We start from the raw sequence: 27,916 nt of genomic DNA, 5'->3' as shown, positions 1-27,916 counted from the left end.
TGTAGTTTGTTGTATAAAGACAATACAAGTGTGATTAAAGTGTTTTATCTCCAAAAAAATCACACAAAAGGATGTCGGTGGGTATCAGTGAGTTACATTGAACAAAGTATTTTCAGGTAAGTACTATATATATATATATATTTGTCAGAGGGCAGAGGTAACTATTAGGTAGAAATAGTAATGAACCAGATTATTCTATAAACTGTAATTATAACAGGCAATACACCAATACAACAATACAATGCCTTCATACTCACGGAAGAATTTGGGTTAGGGATAACATCAGAAATGTTGCACTGAACGAAGAAGCGAGAAGAGATAATAAAAATAGATGTCTCAAATTTGATAAACGTACAATCCTGTTGAAATAGGGACCTCATCACGAGGTGAAAGACGTTTCGTGACTAAATATTTGGAAAACAGAATTCAAGACATTTAAAAACTATTTGTTATTATTATTATTATTATTATTCATAATAATATGAATAATAATGATAATTATAATAACAATAATAATAATAGTGGTTTGGATTTTTCTGGCCACTGGAACGACGGAGCGGTTTCAGATCCTGTTTCCAGAGAAATGTCACCGCTCGTGCTGCATTGCGGTGAGCTCGGAAACGGGCATTTCGGCGTCGGTGGTTCCCACCTCGGGGCCAAACGCCGTCCTTTGCCTCGGTTCGGGGGGCGGCGAGGGGGCGGGGGGGGTGGGGGTCATGGCCGCCGGCGGTAATTGCGTGTTCGCAAAAACATGAACACTGCAGTCGTTTTAAGATCGAAGTTAGCCTTGGAAATGAAACCCCACGCAAACGGAGGTTTGTTCACCGCTAAGTGTGTGCATGTCGCTATGGCTCCGTGACGTCGGGTCGGGCGTCTCGGTCAGGTCGCGGCCGTGCGAACTGCGACCGGATTCCGACTTAAAAAGCCAGTACGTGCGCTTTTTCCAAGTCGGACGCTGGCTCTGTCCGAGCACCCAAGCCGTGTGAACGCAGCGTCTGGGCCGTCGCCCTGTTGCTGCCACGGACTTCCTGATTGGCCGAAACGCTCCGCCTCGCTTAACTATGGCCCCGCCCCCCCCCCCCCCCCCCCCCCCCCCCGCGTTTTCCCGTCATGCACCGGGCGATGTCCAAGGAAAGATGGCGGAAGGAGGAGCGGCTGATCTGGACACCCAGAGAACAGAGGTCGCGTCGCTGTTAAAAACGCAGCTACGGAAGGGAGACACATGGTAGGAGTTCGGCGGGGGCTTTTCGAAAGCCCCGCGCGGCCGCCGGCCACCTCCGCCCGGGTTGTCAGTGCGCTGCGGCGCCGCCAAGCCGGGCTGACAGGCCGTGTTGACAGTTGGCTAATAGTTAGCCTCGGCACTGGGCTCCTGGCTCGCCAAGCCTGCTAGCCCTTAACTACGCGTTAGCTTAACAACCCCGCCAAACAAGCCCAGTCTCACTATTTACACGTGTTGAGTCCCAGAGATTATAGTAGCCGATGACTTAAGCTCAGTGTAATTGTACTGCGGGTCGCTGGTCTAGCATGCGGGGTAACATCAAGCAGCCAGCTTGTGGAGCCTCAAGTGGTTTTGTCCGTGAGCTCATCCGCCGACTTGACAGGGCGGAGTCGGACACGAGCACCTGTCAAAATCACAGCAGTGATGAAAGCTTCGACTCTCTTATCTTTTTATTTTTTATTTTTATAAAGATTCTGTAACCTGACGAGTGACTCAGTGGAAAAAAAACAAAAACGGAACAAAACATCGATTCGTTTGGTATAATACACGGTGAGCGATGGGGGGGATTTCCTCCTTCGTTCATCATTTCATTCTGTTGGACACGTAATTGTTGCCGAAAAAACCTAGAATTCTGTCAAAACCGTCGGGTGGGGCGGAATAATGTGCTCTCAACATTATTTGTGTGTCAATCACAAAAGTTCCCTTCTTGCGAAATTGCGTTGGAATGCAATCGAGTGAGTTATCTGATCGACTCTTACCGGAGTGATACCAGACTTCAAAGATCTCTCATCCCTTAATCGCAGCCAGCTGTCGAGACAGATAGTCCTTTCAAACTGTGATCGATGATGGTCATATAGGTTAGTGTGGCTAAGCACACTGATGTGATCTTTCACCTCCCATTAATAATGTATTTTTTTGGGGGGCGTTGGGTGTAATCTGCTTGTATGATCCATAGGTACCTAGTGGACAGTCACTGGTTCAAACAGTGGAAGAAATATGTCGGATATGACAGTTGGGACAAATATCAGATGAGCGACCAGAATGTCTATCCAGGAGCTGTTGACAACTCGGGCCTTCTCCGGGGTAAGAGAGAATTTTCCATGCCTTCCTACTGATCATTTTGGGTTATATGAAAAACGTATTAAAAGGTCCCGTTCAAATTACATTTGAATGTTCTGATTCCTTATCAATAATCACATACCAAGCGTCCCAAGTCTATTATCTCTGGAAATGGATTAAAGAGATTTCAGAGAAACCTCGTGACAAAGTGATCAGAGTTATCAGATCACAGAGAGTAACCTGTTTAGGGGTTGTTATTGTTTTTGCGTGAGAGCCATATGGCATAGTCTCCAGTAGAAATTAATAGAAAAAACTGTCTGTTATTTAGTAACAGTGTTCCAGTAAAGCCTCTCTCAAACGTGCTCCTCTTCTACTCTGATCCTATCAGATGGAGATGTGCTGGCCATCAAGGAGCACCTCATCGATGAGCTTGACTACATCCTGGTCCCCACTGAGGGCTGGAATAAGCTAGTCAGTTGGTATGGACTGGCTCAGGCTCAGGAACCAATCTCAAGAAAGGTAAGGATTCCAGCATTACCATGCAACTATAAATTACTTGGGTGGCCAGTGACTTTGCTGTAATGCTGCATGAATGACAGAACCAAATAATCTTAGTTATTGGTTGGAAAAAGCAATCCCGGTAAACCATGGCAACATTTTTCAGAGCTGCAATATTCCCTTGTGTTTAAATTTAGGGTTAGGGTTAGGGTATTGCGTTGATTTTAAGAATAGCAGCTGTGGATCTGGTTTGAGTCTCTTTTTATTTAAGAGATTATTTAATAAGCAAAACTTTTTGAAAGGAGAGTCCCTGCATGGCCCATTCAGATCGAGTGTCTAATTCCTAATAATAAAATAACCTTACAAACATTTAAATTAATGACCTTGTCGCGCTGGGCACTTTTCATCAACGAATGCTGATGCGGATAAGCTATCATGCTACAATAATTCCCATTTATGACAAGCAAACCCAGTAAATGCTGGTAATCAAAATGTCTGGTTTAGGGCTTGTAATACACCAAAGGGAATATGTAATTGTTTTTATTTTTTTAATAAGAAATCTGATATGCACAGTAGTCTGATATGCTGGAGGAACCATTTTTCGATTATTCATTTGATAAACATATGAATTAATTCTCTCCAGTGAATGTTATTATTCCTTCTTGCTGAAGTTGGTAGCTAGAGTGGTTGAGCTCATGAAACACTGTCTGTGGGTCTGTGTGTCTGCGGTCTGCGCTAACAGGTCTTCAGTCCCTGTAGATTTGCAGTCACCCTATTTCTTAAGTCACTGGGGCCTACTGCACTGTGGAGGGCTGGGGGTGGTACAGTGCGTCAAATCTCGCTTGTCATGGCATCATGGCTGCTGCACTGGTGTCTTTTGCATCTCTCTCCTCGTCACACTCTCACTCTTTCCCCCTTTCCATTGACCCTCCCATTTTGCCATGTATGTCGCGGGGGTATCGGGTGGCCTCGGAGTTTCTATTTTCAGCCAGCGTTCTGGATGACTGGAAAGCTACATGGAGCGATCTGTGAGACACAGCATGCAGGAGGTTTCTCATTTGCCTTTTTTTTTTTCGAATACATTTTTTTACACTTTTGTGGGGTTGTCATCTTAAAGGGCCGGCGGGCCCCACAGCCACCTGAAGGGATTATGGAGTCCTGAAGTTATTGGTTGGATGCGGCGGCTCTTCACTTTGCCCTCTTCATGTTTTCTGGCTAACACTGGCGAGCAATGTTGCTTGTTGCGTGTCCTTTTTATGTTGTTTTTTTTTTAAGTAAAGGAATGTCGGCTGAGGTCAAACTCAGGGAGAAAGAGCGTCAGGCTTTTGAGAGGATCAAGATAAGCAAGAACGGAACGGCGGGATTGGGGTTTAGAGCAGCTCTGGCTTGGCTTTGCCGTTCAACATTTTGTGGGAGTTTGTCAAGAAGTTGGGCTGTTGCCTTCACGTTGTCAGAAACACATGCGTATTGTGTAATGTGCAGGGTGGGCCTCATTAGACCAGGGCGGGGGGGTGGGGGCAAATCAAAGTGTGCGCGCGCGCAAGTGTGTCGTCGCAGTTCATTGGGACTTTAGTGAGCTGTGCGTTGTGGAGGGGCGGTAAGGGAGGGCAGTGGGGACACTTGGTGGAGCAATAAATAGGCTGGAACCCCTCAGCTGTCTCCACGCGCTCCTGCTAAATTGGGCACCTCTGACTTTATCCTATCTAACATTTATGTCCACCCGGCACATGGTCCAGGACAAGTGCAGGATGTACCTTTCACTTTAATTGTTTTACCACACGGCTCGATTTGTAGCTGTGGAAGGACTTCCATACATGTTTTATAGTGGATGCTGAACTAGTTGGTAGAGCAAGTGGTTCTGTTCGTCATCTGGTGACAACTTGTGCACTACATGCACAACAATTGTACAAGGAATTGTATCATGGCAGTCAACAACAACAACAGCAACAACAATGCTATTTCCTTCCATGCTGTATATAGCTGCACTTTGCATAGAGGTTGAGTGCAGTTGAGGTAATTTTGGTTTTATTAGCTTCTGTCGGGGCTTTCTTTTTTTTCTTTTCTTTTTTTTTTTTTTTTTGCCAGTAGCTGGGTCATTTCTTTAAATTGAACATTTTTTGCGGTGGCTTTGTGCAGGCAATTACAAGGCATACATGTGATCATGGTCGGCTTCCTCAAAAATATGGAGAAAATGAACAGATAGTTCTGAGAGATTGTTGTCTGCATTTATTACTATGCAATTGTTTGTCTGTTGAGAATTGTTCTGACATGATGTATGAATGTCCTAAAAGGAAAGCATACCACACTCAATCCTGCTTCAATGTATGTGTAGAATTGTGAAATTCATATAATATTGATTTGAAAGGTTGCAGTGATTCAACAAGTGAATTAATTGCCATTCTTTTTTTTTTCTCTAGGTGGTTGAACAGGGTATGTTTGTGAAACACTGCAAGGTGGAGGTCTACCTGACGGAGCTAAAGCTCTGTGAAGACAGCAACATGGACAACGTTGTCACCAGACGCTTCAGCAAAGCTGACACGATAGGTAGGCCCTGTCACAGCCCTGGCTGGAGGAACACCATTACCTACACAATTTTCCAAATCTGCTTCCAAACATGTGCAGTGAATATTATTATTATTATTATTATTATTATTATTATTATTATTATTATTATTATTAGATTGACACATGTGCAGTGAATATTATTATTATTATTATTATTATTATTATTATTATTATTATTATTATTATTATTATTATGTACGTAACAATATGTTAAGTAAATTTACTGGCTGTAGGTCCAGCTGACAATTCCCATGGTCTTTGTGCATTTTTCTCTCTAAAATGCTGCCGTTTCCCAACATTTTTTGATTACATTTTTTTTATTGTCATTTTTGAAATGTAACAATGAACTAATTTAGAAAAAATGGTGTTCTTAATTTTAAAGATCATTATGTGATTTCGATGTACGTTTTGTTTTTAAATGCTCTGACTTAGACCAAAACTTCAGTTTCAGTGATTATTTTTATTTCTGAATAAATCAAAGCTGTTTCACGGGTCATGTTGTTGTTTGTGCTATACCCAGTTTGCAGCCGTAGTATTACATCAAACAGTTTGCTGCTATAGTCCTGCATCATGGTTCACTGCAACCCCACTATCCTCCCGACTCCTCAGACATGATAGAGAAGGAGATGAGGAAATTGTTCAGCATCCCTGACGGGAAGGAGACCAGGCTGTGGAGCAGGTACATGACCAACACTTTCGAACCTCTCAACAAACCGGAGAGCACCATCCAAGATGCCGGCCTCTATCAAGGACAGGTAGGGAACCCTTCCCCTCACTTCTGCGTCTGTGGTTCACTTGTGAGGATTGTTGAAACGTCATGGCGTGCACCTTGCATCTAAAACAGTACTCAAAAACAAATATTAAAAAAATTAAAGGTTTGCTATAGACAATTTTGCTTTCTATTTCTGTCTGGTTCATGGAGGGGTGGTGTTTGAGTAAATTGTGCCATAAAGAGAGGCTCAGTGCTCTGGCCCTCCTACCGGCTGAACTGTGCTTGCCGCTTACTTATTATCAGCGGCCCTGGGGAAGAACATCTACTTAAAACGGGCGCTTGGCCTATGCTTGACACTTGCTCCACGAAAGTGTGCCCACCTGGGTTTTGACCACGTTTCTAAACAGTGTCTTTACAAGTCCAGATTAATCTAGTCAGCTGGCCACAATAGGCCAGCGGGCTTTAGTCCGGAGGGGCATTCCTTTCACTGGCAGCTGTTCCAGAGGATTGTCGGGCCTTTTCAGCATGGTCCTGACAAAGCCTCACTAAGTGGGACCAGTGGATTGGATTCATCAGCTTCCCTGTCTTAACAAGTATACGAACAGCTACATTATTGTGAGGAAACCTTGTGTTTTTGGCAGCAGCAGTCAGAAGACAACTGTGTGTTGAATTTGAGAAATCAATGGTAGGCCCCAAAAGTGTTAAACTAGTAAAGGCGAATGGAAGCTTTAATGTACTGTATTGCGCTCCCTTCTCATACTATTGTCTTTTGATGGCATGTTTCACAGTTTGCAGTAAGGTGTATTGGTTTTATTTTGGTACTGTTTTGTTGCTGCTAATTACTTTGTCGTTTATATGACACTGAATGTGTTATGTTCAATCTTATGCTTTTTAAACTTCTATGCTTTTTAAAATCACATAATGTCGTCCTTCCAAGGGCGGTTCAATATCAGTGACTTTGAAGGCGACACTGTAAGTGTGTTTTACTATCTGCGGCCCTGCAGGTTCTTGTAATAGAGCAGAAGAATGAGGATGGAACATGGCCTCAAGGCTCCACAGCACCAAAGTGAGTAGACTGCACCGTATTCAGAGCTGGGCAATAGTTACATTATATTTTGGGATAATTTTAAGATATTTTGGGGATGACTATTGGTGATTTAAGAAGAACTGTCATTGCATTGTTAAAGAAATAAGACATTCTATGTTGCTAATTATTTGTATGTTGGCCAGGCTATCTGCTGTAGCATGTCAGCTTGCTGTGCTGCTACCTGTTGGAAACATTTTCCTTTCTCTTAGAATTAAAGGATCGGTTTGCTGCTTTTCAACCCACGTCTTATTCAAATGTTGCTCCCCATGAATTTATAGCATAACGTAATATACTAGAAACAGGAAGTTGCGATGCTTAATACTGGTAATTAAAAAAAAAAAAAGGTGTTTAATAAAATGTGATATTTCTATTACTTAAAACATGTTTAAAATTACACTAAGGCACATGTGAGTATTGTGGATGAGAATTAGTATTATTTTAAAGCTTAATTGTTTGCCGCATCCGAGTGCATTCAAGCACTGTGAGGTGCTTCACCAGGGCAGTATATTTCTCAGTAGTAAAGCATTCAGTGAGTTTATGCTACTAACAGTTATAAATGATGGGAACGAATATTTTGATAAGGCCTGGATTGGAAAAACGGTGATCTTATTATCTTTAAATAATTAACTTGTTGTTCTTGTTTGTCACTGTAGTTACAGTGCCCTTATCTTGAAAATAATGTTTTACTCTCTCACTTTATATCTGCTAGTCTGCTTTGTCTGCTTGGGCTTTCTTCGCTGACAAACACCACTCATTTTAACTCATCTCATGTTTTTATTGAGTTAGCGCTCACACACTTTACCGCCAAGCTTCTTATTTCTTTCCTCCCTCTCTAACCCATGATCTATTCTTTTATCTTTTGAAGGTCATCTGGTGCTTCCAATCTCTCTGCTTTGCCAAAGATTTCGCCTTCATCTCTCACAATCAATCATAACAGCAGCTTCAACAGCAGGAAGTAAGGCCCTGTAGTGGTTGTTGATGGGTAGGCTGGGGGTGGGCAAGATGCAACCAGAGATGGGGCTTTAATCCACTGCAGATGTCCCTAAAGCTCCTGTCATTCAGGACCGAGTGGCTCTTCAATTAATCGGTCATTTCTTGAGCCTTACACTATTTATTTTCTACTTGGAACGCTGGTCTTTGCTATTTATCTGACACCAAGCTAAAATAGGATATTGTGTCAGATCAATATCCACAATACAAAAGATTTGATACCAATATCAATATGTCAGATTGTCTTTTTATTTACACAAAAATGATGTTAGTTAGTGTCTGACGGAGAAAAGTGCATTATTTGTTATATTCTGTCTGTGTATTGCTGTTGTGTGCAGTTTGTCTAATTAAAATCTGGTAGTGCTGTGTTCTGCAAAGGCCTATTTCTGGCTGTGCTCTGGGCTTTAAGGTGGTCATCTCACAATGCAGTAAAGGGAGGGATAGGGAGGCAGCAACGCGGGTTGAGCGTTGTCCGTGTGCTGCCTAACAAGGGCTTATTTTCAGCTTTGCCCTTATTTTTGCGATTGTGACAGATATTATGAAACTTTTCTTTCTTTCTTTCTTTTTTTTTTTTTTTTTTGGTCAAGCCAGAAGCATCCCATCCACCCAGCCGGCTTAGTTTTTCCAACTCTGCCTGGTGAATGACAGCCAATATCATCATCTGTCAATATCAACATTCAAAAACCCCGGAATCACTTGTTCATGTTTTTCTTTGGTGTAGATGCAGCTTGTTCTCGGGCGTCTAAGCAAAATGAACCAGACCAAGGCCCAACAATAATGGTTGCTCAGTTGTCACCCAGATTTGGGCCATTGTAAACCATCTTGTATGATCTAAATGCCCTGTTGTCAACCACTTTTCATATGTAAAAGAAAAAAATCCTAGTTATCCTGGTGCATTAATTTATTCCATCAAAAATGGTGAGAATATTGAATTATGGACAATAATTACATGTATATAGGATAGTTATTGCTCAATCATAAGATAATTACAATTTGGCAACTATTTTGCAGGCAACCTACAGCTGATGCATAGTTGCCAACATGGCACCTCCTTTTTGTGTCGGGCCATGTCAGATGTTCTTTCACTTTGAACAGACACAGGGAGACAGAAAAGTAATTTAGTTCTTAAACACACATGCACATCAAGCTGGTAATGAGTTGAATATAACCAGACATTGCCTTTCTATTGCCAAGGAGTAAATACCAGATTTCACATGGAATGTGAACCCTGGGCTTGATTCTGTTGTTCTGTGTCGTAAACATGAAAACCTTCTTGGCCTGGAAGCAGGGAGAGCAGCAGGCATGACCTTATGTTATTTTTGGGGCCATGTTGATGGCACGGGCCCACATACATGATGTCATATCAGAGACCCATGTCGGCTGTACATTGTACGTTGACTCTCTGAACTGCTCACAATGGCATCTTTGTCAGTGGTGTTGATGCACGTGTGGGTTTCACAGAGGCATTGACAGGGTCTTTCACTTCCCAATAGCTGGTCTGCTCCTACCTCACTGTAATGCCAGCGCCAGCATCCTCAGTGAATTATGCATAGGGTTGGAGTTCAGCTTTTTACTTACATATGAAGTGATCTCATATTACGTAATTCTTGACTTTTTGGGTGCGAGTTCCTGGTCTGCTGGCACTGCCACAACTCCACACCGTAACCTCCCAGGTTTTCCCTCCTTCTGTGTTGATTCCCCCCTTTCTCTCTCTTCCACCCGGCTTGGAGCTGCATACTGTATGTTTTGTGACCTTCAGAATAAATGTTTTCTGCCCTGCCCCCTTCACCCCCCCCCCCCTCTCTCTCACGGACACACACACACACACACACACACAGAGAGAGAGAGAGAGAGAGAGAGAGAGAGAGAGAGAGAGAGAGAGAGAGAGAGAGAGAGAGAGAGAGAGAGAGAGAGAGAGAGAGAGAGAGAGAGAGAGAGAGAGAGAGAGAGAGAGAGAGAGAGAGAGAGAGAGAGAGAGAGAGAGAGAGAGAGAGAGAGAGAGAGAGAGAGAGACTCTGCAGCCTCAGCTGGATGCAGTGGATCAGCTGCTCATTTCTCTTCTGTCAGGTCCCTTACCCCCCCCCCCCCCCCCCATTGTTGTAGCATCAATATTTTGTCCCCTCCTTCTTTATCACCTCCCTCCACTCCCTGAATGCTATGCCCCCCCCTCTTTAACTCACCCTCTTCACTATCCTCCCGATCTCTATCTCTCCCTCTCTCGTTGTGTACCTCCACCTCCTGTAGCAGTAGTCTTGAGCCTCCCCTCTGCTGATGCAGCTATAAATATCTGCTGGTAGCAGTGAAGCGGCAGAGAGCAGCAAGCAGGCCGGAGGGAGGAGCAGGGGACCAGGACACTGTACTGTGTTGGACGGGACGGGACCAGAGGGATGGTGCGGAACTGTAAGGGGGGATGGCACAATGACGCGCAGTGCAGCCTCGACTAGAAGAAAAAGGGGGAGACGAGGAGAGCTGCCCAGCTAGCTGGAACTAAGGGATCCTAGGCTGGCTAGCCCTTCCCCAGGGTTGGCTACAAGAGCATTGTTTGTGTGTGTGTGTGTGTGTGTGGGAGAGAACGTTGTCAGCTTCAAAGCTGCCTCTGCTGTAGGGTTTTCTGGAAAAGGCCTGGACTCAAGGAAAACCTGGCCGAGCTAGCATACCTGCAGGACGCAGTGTCCAGCTGGACACTCAGCACAACTCTGAGCTGATTCCATCGCCTTGTTAAAATGGGCTTTTGGACTCGCTAATCCCGAAACGAAACCCCATCCAAGCTGTGGTGGTTCTAGTTTGAGCGGAGATGTGGGCCGGGGCGGGGCTGGGAGGCCATGCTCCTCTGCTGCTGGTGGTGCCTGAGAGCCGAGGCGGTGGAGCTGGACAGCAGGAGAGTGGACCACGTGCTGAGCTGTGAAACCAGCGCTGCCAACACTGGCAACGCCGCCACGACTGCCTCCTTCAGCCAATGGGAGCAGGAATCCAATGGGGCTGACTTGCAGCCCTCGTCAAGGTCTGCCTTTTCCCGCTTGGGAAGCACACCTTACGTCTGAGCCAATCTCCCTGGTTCTCTTTGTCGCCTGAGAAAGACTCAAAAGTTGAAGAAGAGTATCAAAGCGTTCCACCACCTGCTCTTTTGGATTGTGTGTAGCGTAATGTCTGGGTCATGGGAGTGCCACAGTGAAAAGCTAAGCTATGGTCTCTCTTGGTGTAGAGAATCTAGCCCTAATGTCTTTGTATTGGCAGTGTAAATTAAAGAGGTTCTAGTCGTCCTGACGCACACCTAGTAATGTCTGAGTAGACATTGCATCTTTAAGGTAGACGATCTCATGATGTTTGGTGTTTCAGTTGTTATTTCTAGCCGTACTGCAGTACATAACTTTTCTGCGTGTATATTGTGTCTCACACAGTGTGAAGAACTCTAGCTACAGTCTGTCTTACCACCCGTACAGCTACGACTACTCAGACCAGGGCCGTCACAGCGAGCGCTCAGGCCTCTGCGGACTCTCCAACCTGGGCAACACGTGCTTCATGAACTCTGCTGTGCAGGTAACTCGACGACTCAAGGGTTCCCTCGGTACACGGTTGACCTGGAAATGTGTAGTATGGTATAGGGAGTTTTTCTGATGAGTTCCCCTAGTCTTAAAAAGTTTCCACATTTTGACATGTTTCAGAATAATTTAGTGTGGGTCAGTGCAAATGAACAAGACTGGAACTTCCATTGTTCTAATAACTGGTGTGAGGAATTCTTAAAAAAAATAAAAATAAAATAATAGGGTCGTGACCAGTACCAAGTATTTAAAATTAACCAGTAATTATTAAGTTACAAGATGTTCTCGTCAAAGGGGAAACTATGGAATCCGGAAATTATAATACTGTCTCTTTTGAGCAGACTACTTAGTGCAATTATATGCTTACAGTGCTGAAGTCTCTAAACTGTCTCGTAGAAATGGCTTTACTATACCTACTTTACGAAATAGACAAAGGCTGGGAAAGCAACATTATAGGCTGTTGAGTTTCTCAGAGATACATCAGAGAATAGCTTTGCAATGACACAAGGTATTTAAAATATAAATTCTCGGGTAAAATATTCCCTTTGAATTTGTGCCCAGCGTCAATGTGAAATTCAAGGTTTGGGCTTCAAGCAGAACCATCACCTCCTTCACTCTCAACCTTCCTTGTTTTTAATCCCACTCTCATTTAGTGCTTAAGTAACATCCCTCCCCTGATGGACTACTTCCTCAAAGACAAGTACACAGACGAGCTGAACGAGGACAACCCGCTGGGAATGAAAGGAGAAATCGCAAGGACGTACGCCGAGCTTGGCAAGCAGGTGTGGTCGGGCAAATACAGCTACGTTATCCCAAGGCCTTTCAAGGTAACTACCCACTCGATTTACATTCTCATTTTAGCTAGCTAAAATAATAATAAATAATAAATAAAAAAGTTAGATTAAATAATTTGGCTTTTTTTGATAGCCTAGCCTATATGTATAACTCTATTCCCTTCACTTCTATTGTGTACCCCCATTCTGTATTACCTTTTTAAGTCTTATTTTATTTTAATTGTATTTTATTTTTTATTATTCTATTCACTTACTGCATTATGTTTTAGGAATCAGTTAGTTTCAGTTAGTTAGCCAGGTAGAAATTAGGTTAGCTATTATGTTCAGTTTAGTAACTATTGTGCGTTGCAAAGACATTTCACTGCATATATGTATGAACGTATGTATATGTATGTGACATATAAACCTCTTGAATCTAGCTTAGCAGTTGTTGCACAGCTATTTTCATGTGTTATTTTATTACTATTTAATAAGCGATAGTTATCTTTATTAATCATCATGGCATTTTTTGGTGATCCCAAGTATTTGCTGAGTTCTGACAAGTTGTGTCGTCATGTTCCTCTGATCCCGACTGCAAACAATGTCCCCAACTGGTTGGCGATAAAGACATAAACTTTTGGAGCTTCTGTTGAGAAGCTGCATTCAGTTTGTACACTGACTCCTTGTGGTGTACATTATAAGATACTTTAAATAAAAACAATGAGACCCATAATTGTGTGGTCTGTTTGCCATTTCATACAGTTTATCACTTTGTGACACTGTGCTCCAATTGGGATGGACGGATGTCTCATTTTGAACCATAATTCTGTTTTTGTGACATTTTCCATTGCGTTATATATTTTAGTGTTTTATTTTTTCCCCTTGCGATGCTTCAAATTTTTATTTTATTTTTTTAATCAAAAATGTTTATGAATCCTTCCAGACCCAGGTGGGCCGTTTCGCTCCCCAGTTCTCTGGCTACCAGCAGCAGGACTCCCATGAACTGCTGGCCTTCCTCCTTGACGGCCTCCATGAGGACCTGAATCGCATCAAGAGGAAGCCCTACATCCAGCTGAAAGATGCAGAGGGCAGGCCTGACAAGGTGGGCTCAACAAAAGGGCTCTGGTCTGAAGGAACTTAAAGGAGCGACAGATAACTTTTGTGCTTTTATTTATCATTATGAAGTTAATGTTGATTGCACAGTGTAATGGCTGTAGAATAATAACACCGTCTGAGTTTAGATTGGTTCCCTATGAGCTCTGCTATCACCTGCAATTCGGGCTGCCGCCGGGTACAAATCCCGGGTACATGATGGATTTACGGCAGTGGTCGACCAATGCGCAACCATTAGCGGAAATGGCGGATAGTGGAGCAGTCCACTCCACGTAGATCATAAACCCTTGAATATAAAAAACACTCATTACAATCGGTTGAGACATGTAAACGTTACAGTGCTTTTTACCCATAAAAACCACAGTTCCCCCGTTTACTTGTATTTGTTTACAGGCCAGTCTTGCCCGTTCCAATATGGCGGCGACGTTGACGTATCACAGCAACGGGCCACAGCGCTCAACGCGGAGTCTGTGTGTATATATGTCTGTGATTGCGCATCCAAATGAAATAAAATCAAACTGGAATTGTGACAATTTCAATTTACCTCTTCAGTGAAAAATGCTTCTTTTTTTTTTCTTATTTCCAAAGCAGTGTTGATCATTTCCACGGAGCACTCTGAGGAAAACGTAATCTATCGGTTGTAATTGCGACAGCGGCACAAACAATAATACCACTTGGAAACGCTAGGGGGGGGGGGTCGAAAAGTTGTCTATTGCCCCTTTAAAAAAGAAAAAGTAAAATAAAAAGTAATGTCGCTGGTCAAAAGGGTTGAGAGTGTCCTGAACAATATGACTACAAACTTCACATCGAAACCGTGTCGACTGCTATTTCATGTAGTCGTCACCTTCCAGAACAGTCCTTCATTTTGAGCTGTCACAGTTATTACATAATGGCTAGACTACTGGATTTGATTTCAATAAATACAATACACACATGAAAATGTATGTATGACATACAAGGTTTTCAAATAAATAATATGCGCCGTTATGGCAGATTGTGTTTGTGCGTCTGTTTTGGAAATGATTTGCTGTAGTCCAAATGGTGGAATACGTCTGACGTTAGTTTGTTTTTGTCTTTCCTGTCTTTCCCAGGTGGTGGCGGAGGAGGCGTGGGAGAACCACATCAAGAGGAACGACTCCATCATCGTGGACATCTTCCATGGCCTCTTCAAGTCCACCCTGGTCTGCCCGGTCTGCTCCAAAGTCTCTGTAACCTTTGACCCCTTCTGCTACCTGACCCTTCCTCTGCCCATGAAGAAGGAGCGTACGCTGGAGGTCTACCTGGTCAGGCTTGACCCCCTGGCCAAACCCACACAGGTAGCAAGCAACCTCTTGGGAACCGGTCCTTCATCTGCCCCATGGATTTGACTACACTGTAATTATAAATGGTAGTTGTAGTAGTAAGAAGTAGATCTTTTAAATTTTGCAATTATCTGTTTTTATCGACATTAATGTCTATAATTATTGCTAGCGTTTGTGCCTAAACCGAAACTTGTTTTGAGTTGGGTTGGCAGGTCTTAAAAAAACAAAACAAAACAAAAAAAAAAAAAAACATCCAGAAATAAATACAAGAGGGAACCTGGACTTGGCTTGGCTTCCCTCAAATAGCTACAACTCAAAGAGGGGATGAAAACCAATGCACAGCTGACGCATTGTCCAGGGTGCCGGAGTCAGGGCCGGGCAATATATATCGTTATCATATCGATGTTGTGACACAAGATTAGATTTCTTCTTTCATAGTAAAATGTTGTCTTTAAAGGCTGCATTACAGTCGAGTAATACAGTTTTCTGAGCTTTGCAGACTGTTCCAAGCAATGCCTCTATCTGCTTGGTCATTATATCCACATTAGTAATGATCGTTTAGCAAATATTTCTTGTGTGTCTGAATAGGCATCCACAAAATGATCAATCAGAATTTCTCAATTATCAAGATTGAGGTATTGATAAAAAAAAGATATATATTTGTTTAAGTTAATATCTTCCAGCCCTCTATGGCGTTTATTCGAAAGTTAACCCAGAATTAAATTAAACACAGGTATGGGTAATGGGTAAAACGTTGCCCAGTCTCGGTGTCCTGATAATGGCTGACTGCTGTGCGTTGTCCCCTCTCGTCCCAGTACAAGCTGACTGTTCCCAAGGTGGGCTACATCTCGGACTTGTGCGCCTCCCTCGCCGGCCTGACCGGTGTGTCTGCTGAGAAGGTAAAAACCCCACTTGTCTCTTCCCTGGCCAACGACGCTGCTTTCTCATTAGCTGTCAGACTTTAGTGCCGACCTGTCCTTGCCTCCCGTGGGCCTGCGGAAGCCATTTCCTCTCCACGGCGACCTTGTCATTGGCCGTTTCGGCGGCTACCCTGATTGGATTCTGTAACCTTTCCGTAGAGATGGATCGTAAAATAATTTTATTAGTATTTTTTTATTTTTTTATTTTTTTATTAGGGGTGTGTGAGAAAATAATGAAGATGGTCAGAAGAGAACCTTTAGGAAAATATTTCCCAAAAGAGATAATTTTTGGATAAAGTTAAGAGACCATAAACTGGTAGAGACCAATATGAGTGCCCTTGTCTTTGTTCAGGGTTAGTAGATCTAACACTCGCCTGGTATAAATACTTTCCGAGGGGGCGTTCCTGACTGGAAGAGGGGAAAACATCTGACTGAAACTGTTTTCCTTTTTTTCTGGTGTTCTGACATTATGTATAATAAATATCTATTGTTCCACCTACTGTAATACTATCTTATCTTTTGGCTGTTAAACTCATCAATAACTGTTCTGAACTCCTCCTAATCCTAACTGGCTTACTACGGCTTTCAAAACAAACAAGTTGTTTATCATTAATGTTATGCCGTCATGTCATTTGAAGGTTTCACTGAATTCGCGAGAAAAACCAGTAGCTTATCTTATCTCACTCATTTAAAAGCCGAAAATATTGTAGTTGTAGTTACTACCGTTACTGCCACACTGTTGAATTTCTAACATATCAAGATTACTTTCACCAACCCTTGCGTCTTGTGCGTTTGGAATCCTTCCTGGTCTTCCTACGGGTCATTACACCAGACTGATTGACCAGGTACACAATCTCCTTTAATCAATCTCCCTGCAGATGATCGTAACAGACATCTATAACCATTGCTTCCACCGGATCTTCGCCACCAACGAGAACCTGAGCAGCATCATGGAGAGGGACTACATCTACGTGTGAGTGACCACCACATTATCTCAACTCCAATGTCGTAGTAGTAGTAGTAAAAGTCTTTATTTATACAATTTGCAAAACAAAATACTGTAAAGTAGAGAAAATATAGAAATAAAATACTATGATAAAGCTCATCAGAGTAAAGAGTGAAAGTATTAATAATAACAGTTTTCCAAATCGAGCTAGAAATGTATTATTTTTATTTTATTGTATTTTTTTAAGCCGCTACTTTTTATATGGAATCAATTCCTATCCATCTCTTGTCCGTGCAGTTTCGAGGTGGCGGTGAACAAACAGGAGGACACGGACCACGTGGTGATCCCCGTGCACCTTCGAGAGAAGTACAAGCAGTCCGGTTACAACCAAACCAGCACAACCCTGTTCGGACAGCCTTTCCTCATCACCGTCCCCAGATCGCTCAGCGAAGATAAGCTCTACAACATGCTGCTCCTGCGCCTCTGGTAGGCCCGTAGTAGAAGAAGACAGTCAAATAATAATAAAGGAAAAAAGCACGCGAGCAAAATGAACTTTCAAGTTCATACTTTAAAGTGTCTATGAATGACCTTGACCGGGCACAAAAGCCACATTGACTGAAAAATGTTGCCTTTTTAACGACTCAGTTTTGCTAAACAGATTTGTGAGAAACAGACGTGGTATTGTCTTGGCAGCCGCTTCGTACGCAGTGCCGTGGAGGACGAGGACGACGAGGAGGATTGCGAGGAAACGCCGACCTCCAAGCAACACACTGTCAACGGCAACGCCACCAACGGTCTCCTGGAGGAGGGCTCGCCCAGTGAGTACCAACACTGTCCCCCGTTTTCTGTGTATTCCTTCTTATCTGTGTTCCTCTCTTCCAACAAGCATGGCTATTAGCTGGCTGCAGTTATAATGACCAACTCTGCCCTAACACGGGATGACTGCCAATGAGGAGTCAACAGAGAGAGAAAAGGCTCACTTATACCCCTTTCCCACGCCACCATAAACCCGATAACACCCGCGAACATCCCGCATTTGTTATGAGTGGGAAAGGAAAAACCCGGGTCTCAGTCCCATGTCTAATGACCCTGCAACAGGACACGCGGGTCGACCCGCTAATTTTGTGACGTGCATTGAAGTTCCGGACGTTCCGCTACAGCATCGCCCCAAGCCGGCCCCCACTCCCGCAGCAGAAGGACCAGTGAGCGCACCGGCTGGTGCGAGGGTGCTCCATGCTGCTTCTGCTGTAGTGTTGGGTCGTTAATGACAATCCGATTCCTTTGAACTGCTCAAAATACTTTTTATTTTTATTTTATTTTTTTCAAGTTTTACAGTTTTATGTCCTTGTTTGTTTAAGTTGCTGTCTCCTCTACTGTTTTGTTCCCAATCACACTGGAACCACGACACGTGACCCTTTTACGTGATGTCGAGCATGCCACACCAGAAAAAAACGGCATTTCTCCTGGCAGTGGGAAAGGTGTCAGTCGCCTATTTTTAGCGGGTTTAGACCCACTAATTCTGATGTGAAAACAGTATTAGTGTTGAGTTCTTGAGAACTTGGCAACAAATATGTTGCATTCCAAGCTGAAGAAAAGTGAATACAGCACCGTTAATGAATACAGCAAAAGGTTTCAACAACTATTTTGAGGAGCTACAGGGTGTGCTACATGATGTGTGTTTTCCATAAAATGAGTAAGAGGCTACTCGCCCTCCTCCAGGTGAGATGGAGACTGACGAGCAGGATGATGAGTCCAGTCAAGACCAGGAGCTTCCCTCTGAGAATGACAACAGCCAATCGGAGGACTCGGTAGGCGGCGACAACGAACTGGAGAATGGCGTCGTCTCTCCCGAGAACTCCACCAAAGCTCACCAAACGACGGTGCACAACAAAAAGAGACTCTTTACATTCCAGTACAACAACATGGGCAAGACGGACTTCTCCCTCATCAAGGAGGACACGAGGCAGATCCGCTTCGACGAGGCGCACCTCAGACACAGTGGTATGCACCGCGTCGGGAGGAGGGAACGAGCTGGCTCAGGCAGACCTAAGTAGTTCCAAGTGAATAATCCCTGCTTCTGAGCTTAAGGTGTTCCATTGCCTCTGTCTGAAACATGGTCATGGTTTGACATTAGGTCTGTTATCTCAGCAAACTGGCGGGAGCAATGCAAATGCCTTATCTGCAACATTAATTTTCAATGAAGTGATCAAAGTGTAATGCAGCTGGCCTTAAAAATTCTCAAACTTTGGATACTGTGACTGCCTGGCATTTTCTGCTTTTCACCCATCAAGCTGAAGTGCAAAGCAAAGTTTTGTTTCTAGTTTTGGATTTTGAACAGGGTGTCTGCATGTACTTAAAATGCCTTGATTTTTTTATTTGTTGAAATTACTGTCATAGGTACCTGTGGACAGAAATCCAAGAAAATCCTTTCACTTACCTTTATGTGGTAAAAAGTAACCCTTTATTTATTCTAGTTCCTAATCACTGATCTGATGTGAATGAAACTCTTCTAATAACAGTTCACAAAACCATCTAGTTCATAACGTGGCCTATTTCCAGCCAATACTGACCTCTGTTCTATACCAAATATATATTACTTACCTTTATACTTGTTGAGAGTGTCCAAAAATTTGTCTCTAAAAAGGCTCCAAAATTTTGAATCTAAAAAGGTTTCAGAAAGTTTTAAATTGAACTCTGTGATACCTGCAGACGCCCTGTTTTTAAAATTATTTTGGGTGATACATCTACGGTTGCCTGAACAATAAAACAGAAAATATAATTATGGAAATGTATTATTGTTTAAATCGCAGGCATAGTCATTTATGCATAGATGGTGGACAATTCTTAATTCTTTTCTTAATGAAAAGGACAGAAATAGATTTAGATTTCCTTGTTTGTATTTCACTGTGTGCTCCTTCCACAGACCACTCCTATCTTTTTTTGGACTGGGAGCCAGATATCAAGAAGAAATACTTTGTGGAGACAGAGGTAAGGCTGACGATACAAACCAGGGGTTCCCAAACTAGAGTCTGCAGCCTCTTAGAGGTCTGTGAAGGTATTGCTGGGGGTCTGCAGCAAAGTGTGTGTGTGTGTGTGTGTGTGTGTGTGTGTGTGTGTGTGTGTGTGTGTGTGTGTGTGTGTGTGTGTGTGTGTGTGTGTGTGTGTGTGTGTAAAATGTATTTGTTTAAAAAAATTATTAGAATTTTCCCTTTTTTTGAAACATTGTTGCCAATTGTCCAGTTTTACTGATCCCACCCTTAAAGGTTGGGGATTTGAATGCATATTGGATCGGCAGTGAGGAAGTGGGATCATTGCATCCCGGTAAATTAGGACACACTTAGATAAATGTATTGAGGTATATGCCTGACCTGGTGAATTCGCTTTATTTATAACAGGATGCACCATGAAAAATATGTGAAATTCCTACCCCATATAGATTCTAAAACGTATGCGTTTGCGGCAAGGTATTTGCACCTTTTGGATCCAGATTTCCATGAAAGTGAGCAAGAAAGACCTTGACAGGACACTGAACTGGAACACTTTCACCAGCGTGATTGGGTCTACGATCAGCAGTTTGAATGCGTGATGAATGCCCGTGTCGACTAGATTTCCAGAGCCGCTGATGTTAAAGGTTTTTTTAATGCGTTTTTTTTTTTAAAGGAATCGTGTTTTCCCTGTTGCTGTAGAATTTGACTGTTCTACCAAATGGAAAAAATACTTAAACATAATGTTTTGGTTCAGCTCTGCAACTTAAAACTAGTTCCTACCCACTCTGGCTTTCTATCCTTCCCACTGTGATAGTGAAGATTATTTTTAGTCCGTGAAGCAATTAGTGCTCAGCCTCACAGTAACTTGATACCAACGTGTTAACCAATGTACCAACCTGCATGCATCTCTTTTGACCGGGAGCAGGATTTTGACAAGCATGAGAGCATGGATTACAAGCCTCAGAAGAAGGCTTTCTTCAAGCTGAAGGACTGCATTGAGTTGTTCACCACGAAGGAGAAGCTGGGCGCCGAGGACCCCTGGTATGACTCCTTCTTCAAGCCGCACACCTCTACTCTCAATTATGAACAATTCAGTTTTTAAATAGTAAGCGGCTATTGATAAAAACTGTACTCTTAAAAATGTCATATGTATATATTTTTTTATTATAATTTTTTTTTAAGAGCCGTACTGGTGTCACATTGAGATTTTGCCTGTTTACTAGTCAGCAAACATATGTTACATTACGGCTGACGATAGCGGACATTTTTAGATTTTGTTGTCTCTGTTTTTTGTGTTTTGGAAATTTTTAATGATACGCTGAGAAGCCTACGTTAAAATGACGGTAAATGTAATGTTTGTTAAATCCATTTGAATAGGCACATTCATATAAGAATATATAATCATAACAAACAAACAAACATGTTATGTTTGTTTGTTTGAAAATCGAAATGACTCTGCGTCCACATTTGTGTCCGTTCCCTCAGGTACTGTCCAAACTGCAAGCAGCACCAGCAGGCCACCAAGAAGCTGGATCTGTGGTCCCTGCCCCCTGTGCTGGTGGTCCATCTGAAGCGCTTCTCCTACAGTCGCTACATGAGGGACAAGCTGGACTCCCTGGTGGACTTCCCAATCCAGTACCTACACACACACACACACACACACACACACACACACACACACACACACTAGGGGTGTCACGATTCGGATTCGAAATCGAAAAATCGATCGATATGAGCGTTCAATTTTGAAATCACAAGCAGGTTTGCAATTCTTTTGGGGTGATGTTGTCATGGTGGCCATATTGGTGCGGTCAAGATCCGCCGCTAAACAAATGCGGTGTGCGCTGATGGGGGAGGGTCGACTGCGCCTCGCCCTGCTACAAACTTTCATGAAGATTGGTTCGGAGTTTGGAGAGCTGCGGTCGACTCCGCTGCGCCGCATCCCTCAACGCACACCGCACCCGCCCCGCCCCCCTGGCACTCGGGCTGCAGGGACGAAATTGGAAAAGAATTTGAACAATACAAACAGTTAAAAAAAAAAACGTTGATGAAGTTCGATACAAGTTCATCTAGCTTGCTGCACAGTGAACACACACTAGGGAGAAATATTCCCGGTAACGGTGTGTGAAGTTTGTGTCGGTGAAGACGCACGAGCGCACCGGAGTGTTTCCCTCTCCTTTCGGCGTTTCACTGTGTGGACAAGGGAGAGTGCGACTTTGGCCAGAATGTCCAGTCATTCCACGGACGTGGGGAAGAAAGTGGGAAAATACACCCGACCATCACCGACGGAATGTCCTCTACGGCAGGGCCTCCCAACCACCGGCTTGCAGACGGTGCCGGGCCGCGGGGCATTTGCCACCTGGCCGTGAGAACGCGGGCGGGATTTTCTTTTCCAGGAGCGATCTGCTCCACAGCGGAGCAGCAGCAGGAAATGGAGTAAATTAAATAGATGTAGAGCTTTTATTTGCTTTGTTTGGAGAAAAGATCGCTCTGATCAGAGCTGCAGGTAGTCATTTACCTTTTACTACCAGCGTATCCCTCCGGCATAAACAGCATCTGTTATTCTGCTCGGATTTTAGTGAGTAACTTAAAAGTAGTTTTATAAGTAACTTATTTTTTATTATTCTAAAGTCTAGTTTTGCTAAAGCTCTTCACTGTTTAGGTGTGTTGTTTAAATATTCTCATATTTTTGTTATTATTTATAATTTTTATCATTCAAATAAAACTTAATTGAGAAACAAGTGTGTTTCTTTACAAATCAAGACTCTATGGTCAAACAATGGCATAGCTGTCAGTGCTGGGGAAAAAAGAGTTTAAATCAAAAGTCGAATCATGACCCTAACATCGAAAGTTGAATCGTGGATTTGGAGATTCGTCACACACACACGCACACACAGACACACACACACACACACACACACACACACACACACACACACACAGACACGCACACACACACACAGAAACACACACACACACACACACTTGCCACTTGTGCTTTTTTGAGAACCAGCAGTGAATTGCTTTGTGCCCGTCCTGCAGAGATCTGGACATGTCTGAGTTCCTGATCAACCCCAACGCCGGGCCCTGCCGCTACGACCTCATCGCCGTGTCCAACCACTATGGAGGGATGGGTGGAGGCCACTGTAAGAACCACCTGTTTACCTCTAGCATCAAGGGTCAAACCGTGTTTCAGCAATATTACTGTGCATATGAAGAGTTTGTAGATTTGGTACATGTGTATGTCCACATGTACACCTCCATTTAGTGTCGTGATCATTTGACCGTTATATATTAAACGTTGGTTCATCATTGATAACAAAGCACAACCTCACACCAGGCTTTACTGTTGCGCTCCTGCAGCGTCTGACTGTTCTTGAATTCAGTTCAACAAAACAAAGAAAAATGAGATGTTACTTCTCCTTTTGAAAATCTGAAGCTCACGTCATCATAATACAATTAGTTTAGTATTATGTTTTTCGTATTGGTTTATGTATTCCATGAAAGGAAAAAAAAAAAAAAAAAAAAAAGACTGCAAACCCTGCATTTCATCTGCTGTCTGCTGGGTCCAGAAAAGTGGTCATTGATTAAGTGGTTATTGATTTTTGGCAACATTTCCATGCCCCTGCTGTGCCAACGCTGTGACATCTCGTCCCGCTCAGATACCGCCTACGCCAAGAACAAGGAGGACCACAAGTGGTACAACTTTGACGACAGCAGTGTTTCTCCCGCCAACGAAGCTCAAATAGTGGTGAGTTTGTTGTTATAGTTCTGTTCACGGTCATCTGAGTCTAAGTTAATGATAAAGTCTGAAATATCAGTGTTTTTATATGGAGAAAGTAAAGTTGTGTTCTGGTACGTGACATTGCATGTAGTTGGGGAAGTGTTGTGTGAAACTGCACTAATGGACGCTGAAATGGTTGTAGATGCAGTTAAAGTGGTAATCCATGTGTCTGTGTCGGGTGGATTACACTACAAAGTCCCAGAATTCCACTTGAAACTCCAACGTTCACATAAATTTCTCGGAAGTTTCATTTCTTCTGATCGATCGATTGATTGATTTTTTTTTTTTTTTTTATGCTTGGTAACGTGACATGAAGGGGATCATTTCTTTCATCCGAGGGCGTTACTTTTTTTTATTTTTTATTTTTTTTATTGTTTTTTTTTTTTTCATGAATTATTATCCATTTCTCTGCTGCTTCATCAAATTTGCCATGCCTGTGCGTGCCCGATCAGTGCGTTCTTGGTGGGCAAGGCGGACCCCGCCACCGAAATGAAATGAAAACAGCGTATCGAGGAGGACATGCATAACGCAAATAAGTGGCAGTTAAATAAAGTATCAAATGTGAGATTAATTTAGACAAAATTCTCTTATGGACCACTTTAAGTCAAACCACAGGAATTGGCTGATTTTTCGTGTGTGTGTGTGTGTGTGTGTGTGTGTGTGTGTGTGCGTGTGCGTGTGCGTGCTGTCTCAGTCCAAAGCAGGCTATGTGCTGTTCTACCAACGCCAAGACACGGTGAAAGGCACCGGCTACTTTGCCCTGGACCGCGAGGAGGAGGAAGAGGAGGGGGAGGATGAAGACGAGGAGGAGGAGGAGGAAGATGGCGACAACAATGGGGAGGAGAAGCCGGAGAGGAAGTCCGCCGCCGCCGCCGCCGCCGCCGCGTCCGCGTCAGCCGCCCCACACAGCGACGAGGAGGACCTGAATGAGAACCGTCGCGTAAACACGGACAATAACCAGGTAGAAGAAGAAGAAGAGGAGGAAGAGGAGGAAGAGGAGGACGAAGGGCTGGCGCCCAACCGAGACGTCGCCATGAAAACCAACTGAGGGCCGAGAGAGAGAGAGAGAGAGAGAGAGAGAGAGAGAGAGAGAGAGAGAGAGAGAGAGAGAGAGAGAGAGAGAGAGAGAGAGAGAGAGAGAGAGAGAGAGAGAGAGAGAGAGAGAGAGAGAGAGAGAGAGAGAGAGAGAGAGAGAGAGAGAGCGAGCGATCGGGATCTTTCCATCCAAAGCCATACGGACACACGGCACGGCGGCGGCCCCGCCCCTCCAGCAGGGGGCGTCGTTGTAGGGGTCACTGACTGTCGGGGCCGCTGTCGGGATTCACAACGCGAAGCAATCAGGGTGTGTGTGTGTGTGTCTGTGTGTCTGTGTGTGTGTGTGTGTGTGTGTGTGTGTGGCCACATCCTTTTTTAATTTTTTTTTTTATTAACTGCCTCCGCTCTACAGAATGTCAGCGGTCTGAATCTGCCGCTTGCCGTGTGTGTGTATATATATACATATATATATATATATATATATTTCCATTTGGCAGAATCATATCACCTTACCATCAATCATCATTTAGGTTGTGTAAATATTTTAAACACTGAAATATTATGGAGTTTTCATTGACGCGCTGGATTTTTTTGTTGAACGTGTTGCACTATCACCAACCCTCCACCCTACACACCCGCAATTATTTTTATAGAATTTTATTAGTGCCAGATGTACTGCAACTACTTCTTCACTGAGGAGGTCTTCTCAGTTAAAACAAAACAAAAAAAAAAAAAAAAAAAAGGCTAGCAGATAGCTTGTTAGCGGCCTTTAGCGAAGGTGCTACGACGCATCGCCAGTCCCGAGTTGAGGTTTTTTTTCTTCTTTTTCTTCCCCTAAGACGTTAAACAGCCAAACTGTCCTCGCTACGTGCTGCGGCTGCTGTTGCAACCTCACACCTGTCCACACATAACCAATGTACCGGCGTGAATCTCGTCATTTCAAGGTCCTGCTTCTCCTTTCTCTTCCAACACTTCAGTTGAATTTATGAAAAAAACAAAACTGAAAAAAAACAACGACAACAATCTTCCACCTCAAAAGTCAAGGATCAATTTAAAGCAGGCCTGGAACGCCGCCGGGCTCATTTCGGTCGTGTTTCGCCGCGAGCATCATGCGCGGTTAAAAAAAAAAAATATATTCAAATTGGGCTGGGGGTATTTTTCCGAAGCCGCCTCCAAATGTGCACACCCGGTGGCGTGGTGCGTTATTACAATTGAGTTTTAAAATCCAAAACAAAAGGTTTTGCGCGAAAGGAGCTTGGCGACACGTCCACCCTGCCTCCGAGTTTGGTTCAGCCCCCCTCTTCTTGCTCCGGGGAGGGGCTTTATAGCTTTACTATAGTTTTACTCTCTCTCTCTCTCTCTCTCCTCTGTCCCCCGGGCGCTGGGAGGTTGGGAACATGGGTGATGTCGGCATCGGATGGATCGTCCCTTGTTTCCATCACCTCGGCCTTAACTCCCGATCTCAGACCAGTCGCCTTTTTCTTTGCACAACGGTGGCACACGGCTCGTCCTGCATGGCTCCCTTCACAAAGCGCAGATGGAAACACGCGCGCACACACACACACACACACACACCGTGATCTTCTATTTGTTTCATTATAGCTTTTTCACCTTGAGATCAACCCGTTGCTCGTCCGCGAGAGGGCCAGAATGTACGCCGAGCAGGTGTCGGCGGCGGACGCATTACAGGGCCGGAAGTAATGCGATGTGGTTACCGCCTTGTTTTTTCTCTACCAGGTATTTCCAGCGTGGTTTTTTATTTTTATTTTTTATTTTTATTTTTTTTTATTGCTGACAACGTTAACACACCTGTCTAACTGCCCGGCAATATCGGACGTGTACCATAAGCCCCGTTATGTGCACCGACTTCAATGGGCTTTCAGGTTGCTTCAGCTCTGCGTCGCCTTGTTTTGGACATCCCACCTCATCCAGATTGAGTGAGACGTGATTCTATTATAGGCTTATTATACAATACTGTACATACAAGTTCACTCTGTGAGTGCACATTTGATAAAGTTTATTTATTTATATGTAAGCATTTAATAATTAAAAAATCAGACAATGTATTTAAGACCTTGGTAAGAACTACGACGTGTGTGTGGATGGGGCATACGTGCGCGCGCACACACACACACACACACGTGACTCATAAGTCTTGCCTGTGCTCTTGCTGGGGAGGGGATTTTTTTTTTTAATAGGACGACTCTGTCATTTGCGGATTATTATTATTATTGTTATTGTTATTATTATTTTATTTTTTTCTAAAGCTAATACAGACGTCCTTGCATGACATGATGCGGGGGGGCGGGGGGGGTTCTGAGTTTGGCTGCACTTGAGTTCACTTGGGTTTACATTTGAAACATGCATGTGTATTTATACACAATCTTCAATAAAGTTGTGTAAAGCCTGATGTGGGTCTATGTTCCATGTTGCCCATCGAGCACTCGCCGCTGTCCTGCAGTGTGTTTCTGCACACCGTACACGTGGTCTCCAGCAACCTCTCGCTTGCAGAAATAGAAGCGGCGCGTGGTCGTCTGACTCAAGATTGTATCCCGCCGCGCTCTATTGGTTCACAATTTAGTGCCGATTCAAAGGCTGGACGTAGTTTTATAGGGAATTATTTGTTAAAAATAAAAATAATTGGAGTAATCTACCGAAACGGCGTTCCATCGATCCCACCTCGCGGGCCCGAAACCAGGGAATCGCTTTTGATAGGATGGGGGAAAATTTGAGGGAGGCGTCGAACTAGGGAACGTGAAGCCAACGTCACGTACGCCGGAGCAGGCCGCCATATTTGGCGGTGGGGGGGGGGGGTCACTCGCGTTGACCTTGAATGTCGCTGGGAGTTTCTGGAGTTAAAAGACGCTTTGGAAGCGTCGTCGGGCGGAAAAAAGCGCCGCAGAGGATCCCGCAGCCGTCTCGCGTGAAACCTCGACCCTTCTTTTCCTCCTTCTCTCTGTTTTTGTACGTTCCGTGCCTTTAAGTGGTTTCTCTAAGCGGTGGAACGGAAGCAGTCCTCTGGAAATGGCGGCCGGCGTCCACAGCAACGCGCGGCGATCCTCCGACTTCTCATTCCCTATAATTAAAGGTACGCTCTGGAGAGGTAAATGTCACGTTGCCTCATGTTTTGTGGAGCTGATCATTGTTGTTGTTATTGTTATTATTATCATTATTATATAGATTTTTAAAAATATATAGACTAATTGATATTAATTAATGGTGAGAAACCATCTTCCAGGTGACTTTTCGTTGAAAAGCACACTATTATTTTATTTCTAATTATATCTTTATGATTGTATCATGGGATTAGTGGAAATAGAGGCTTGAGCTTCCTCCGCCGACTTCATGGAGCACCACCCTCTAGCGGCCGTGGGTGTGGGCGGCACCC

General features: G+C 43.7%; 1 protein-coding gene across 3 annotated transcripts; it reads left to right on the top strand.

The window, feature by feature from the left end:
- Positions 1–1,136: 1,136 nt before the first annotated feature.
- On the top strand, positions 1,137–26,824 carry usp15 (ubiquitin specific peptidase 15; the record flags this gene model as incomplete). Of its 3 annotated transcripts, none has more annotated exons than XM_080022140.1 (22): positions 1,137–1,225; positions 2,175–2,302; positions 2,667–2,797; positions 5,194–5,320; positions 5,951–6,096; positions 7,058–7,119; positions 8,006–8,095; positions 11,571–11,667; positions 12,323–12,496; positions 13,386–13,544; positions 14,647–14,871; positions 15,672–15,755; positions 16,655–16,749; positions 17,020–17,208; positions 17,416–17,540; positions 18,442–18,723; positions 19,646–19,710; positions 20,635–20,750; positions 21,195–21,344; positions 22,752–22,855; positions 23,372–23,460; positions 24,188–26,824. In XM_080022140.1, the coding sequence occupies 22 exons, from the start codon at positions 1,137–1,139 to the stop codon at positions 24,539–24,541; spliced, it is 3,081 nt and encodes a 1,026-aa protein (XP_079878266.1). In that variant the 3' UTR covers positions 24,542–26,824. The 3 variants fall into 3 exon arrangements, with proteins under 3 accessions (XP_079878266.1, XP_079878265.1, XP_079878267.1); XM_080022139.1 differs by having other exon boundaries at positions 11,529–11,667; XM_080022141.1 differs by lacking the exons at positions 1,137–1,225; positions 2,175–2,302; positions 2,667–2,797 and adding an exon at positions 3,788–3,825 and having other exon boundaries at positions 11,529–11,667.
- Between the last annotated feature and the right edge of the window lie 1,092 nt (positions 26,825–27,916).

The sequence above is a fragment of the Zeus faber genome (assembly GCF_960531495.2).
Source record: "Zeus faber genome assembly, chromosome: 21".
Taxonomy (NCBI): Eukaryota; Metazoa; Chordata; class Actinopteri; order Zeiformes; family Zeidae; genus Zeus; species Zeus faber.
This window is presented reverse-complemented; position numbering and strand designations above follow the sequence as displayed.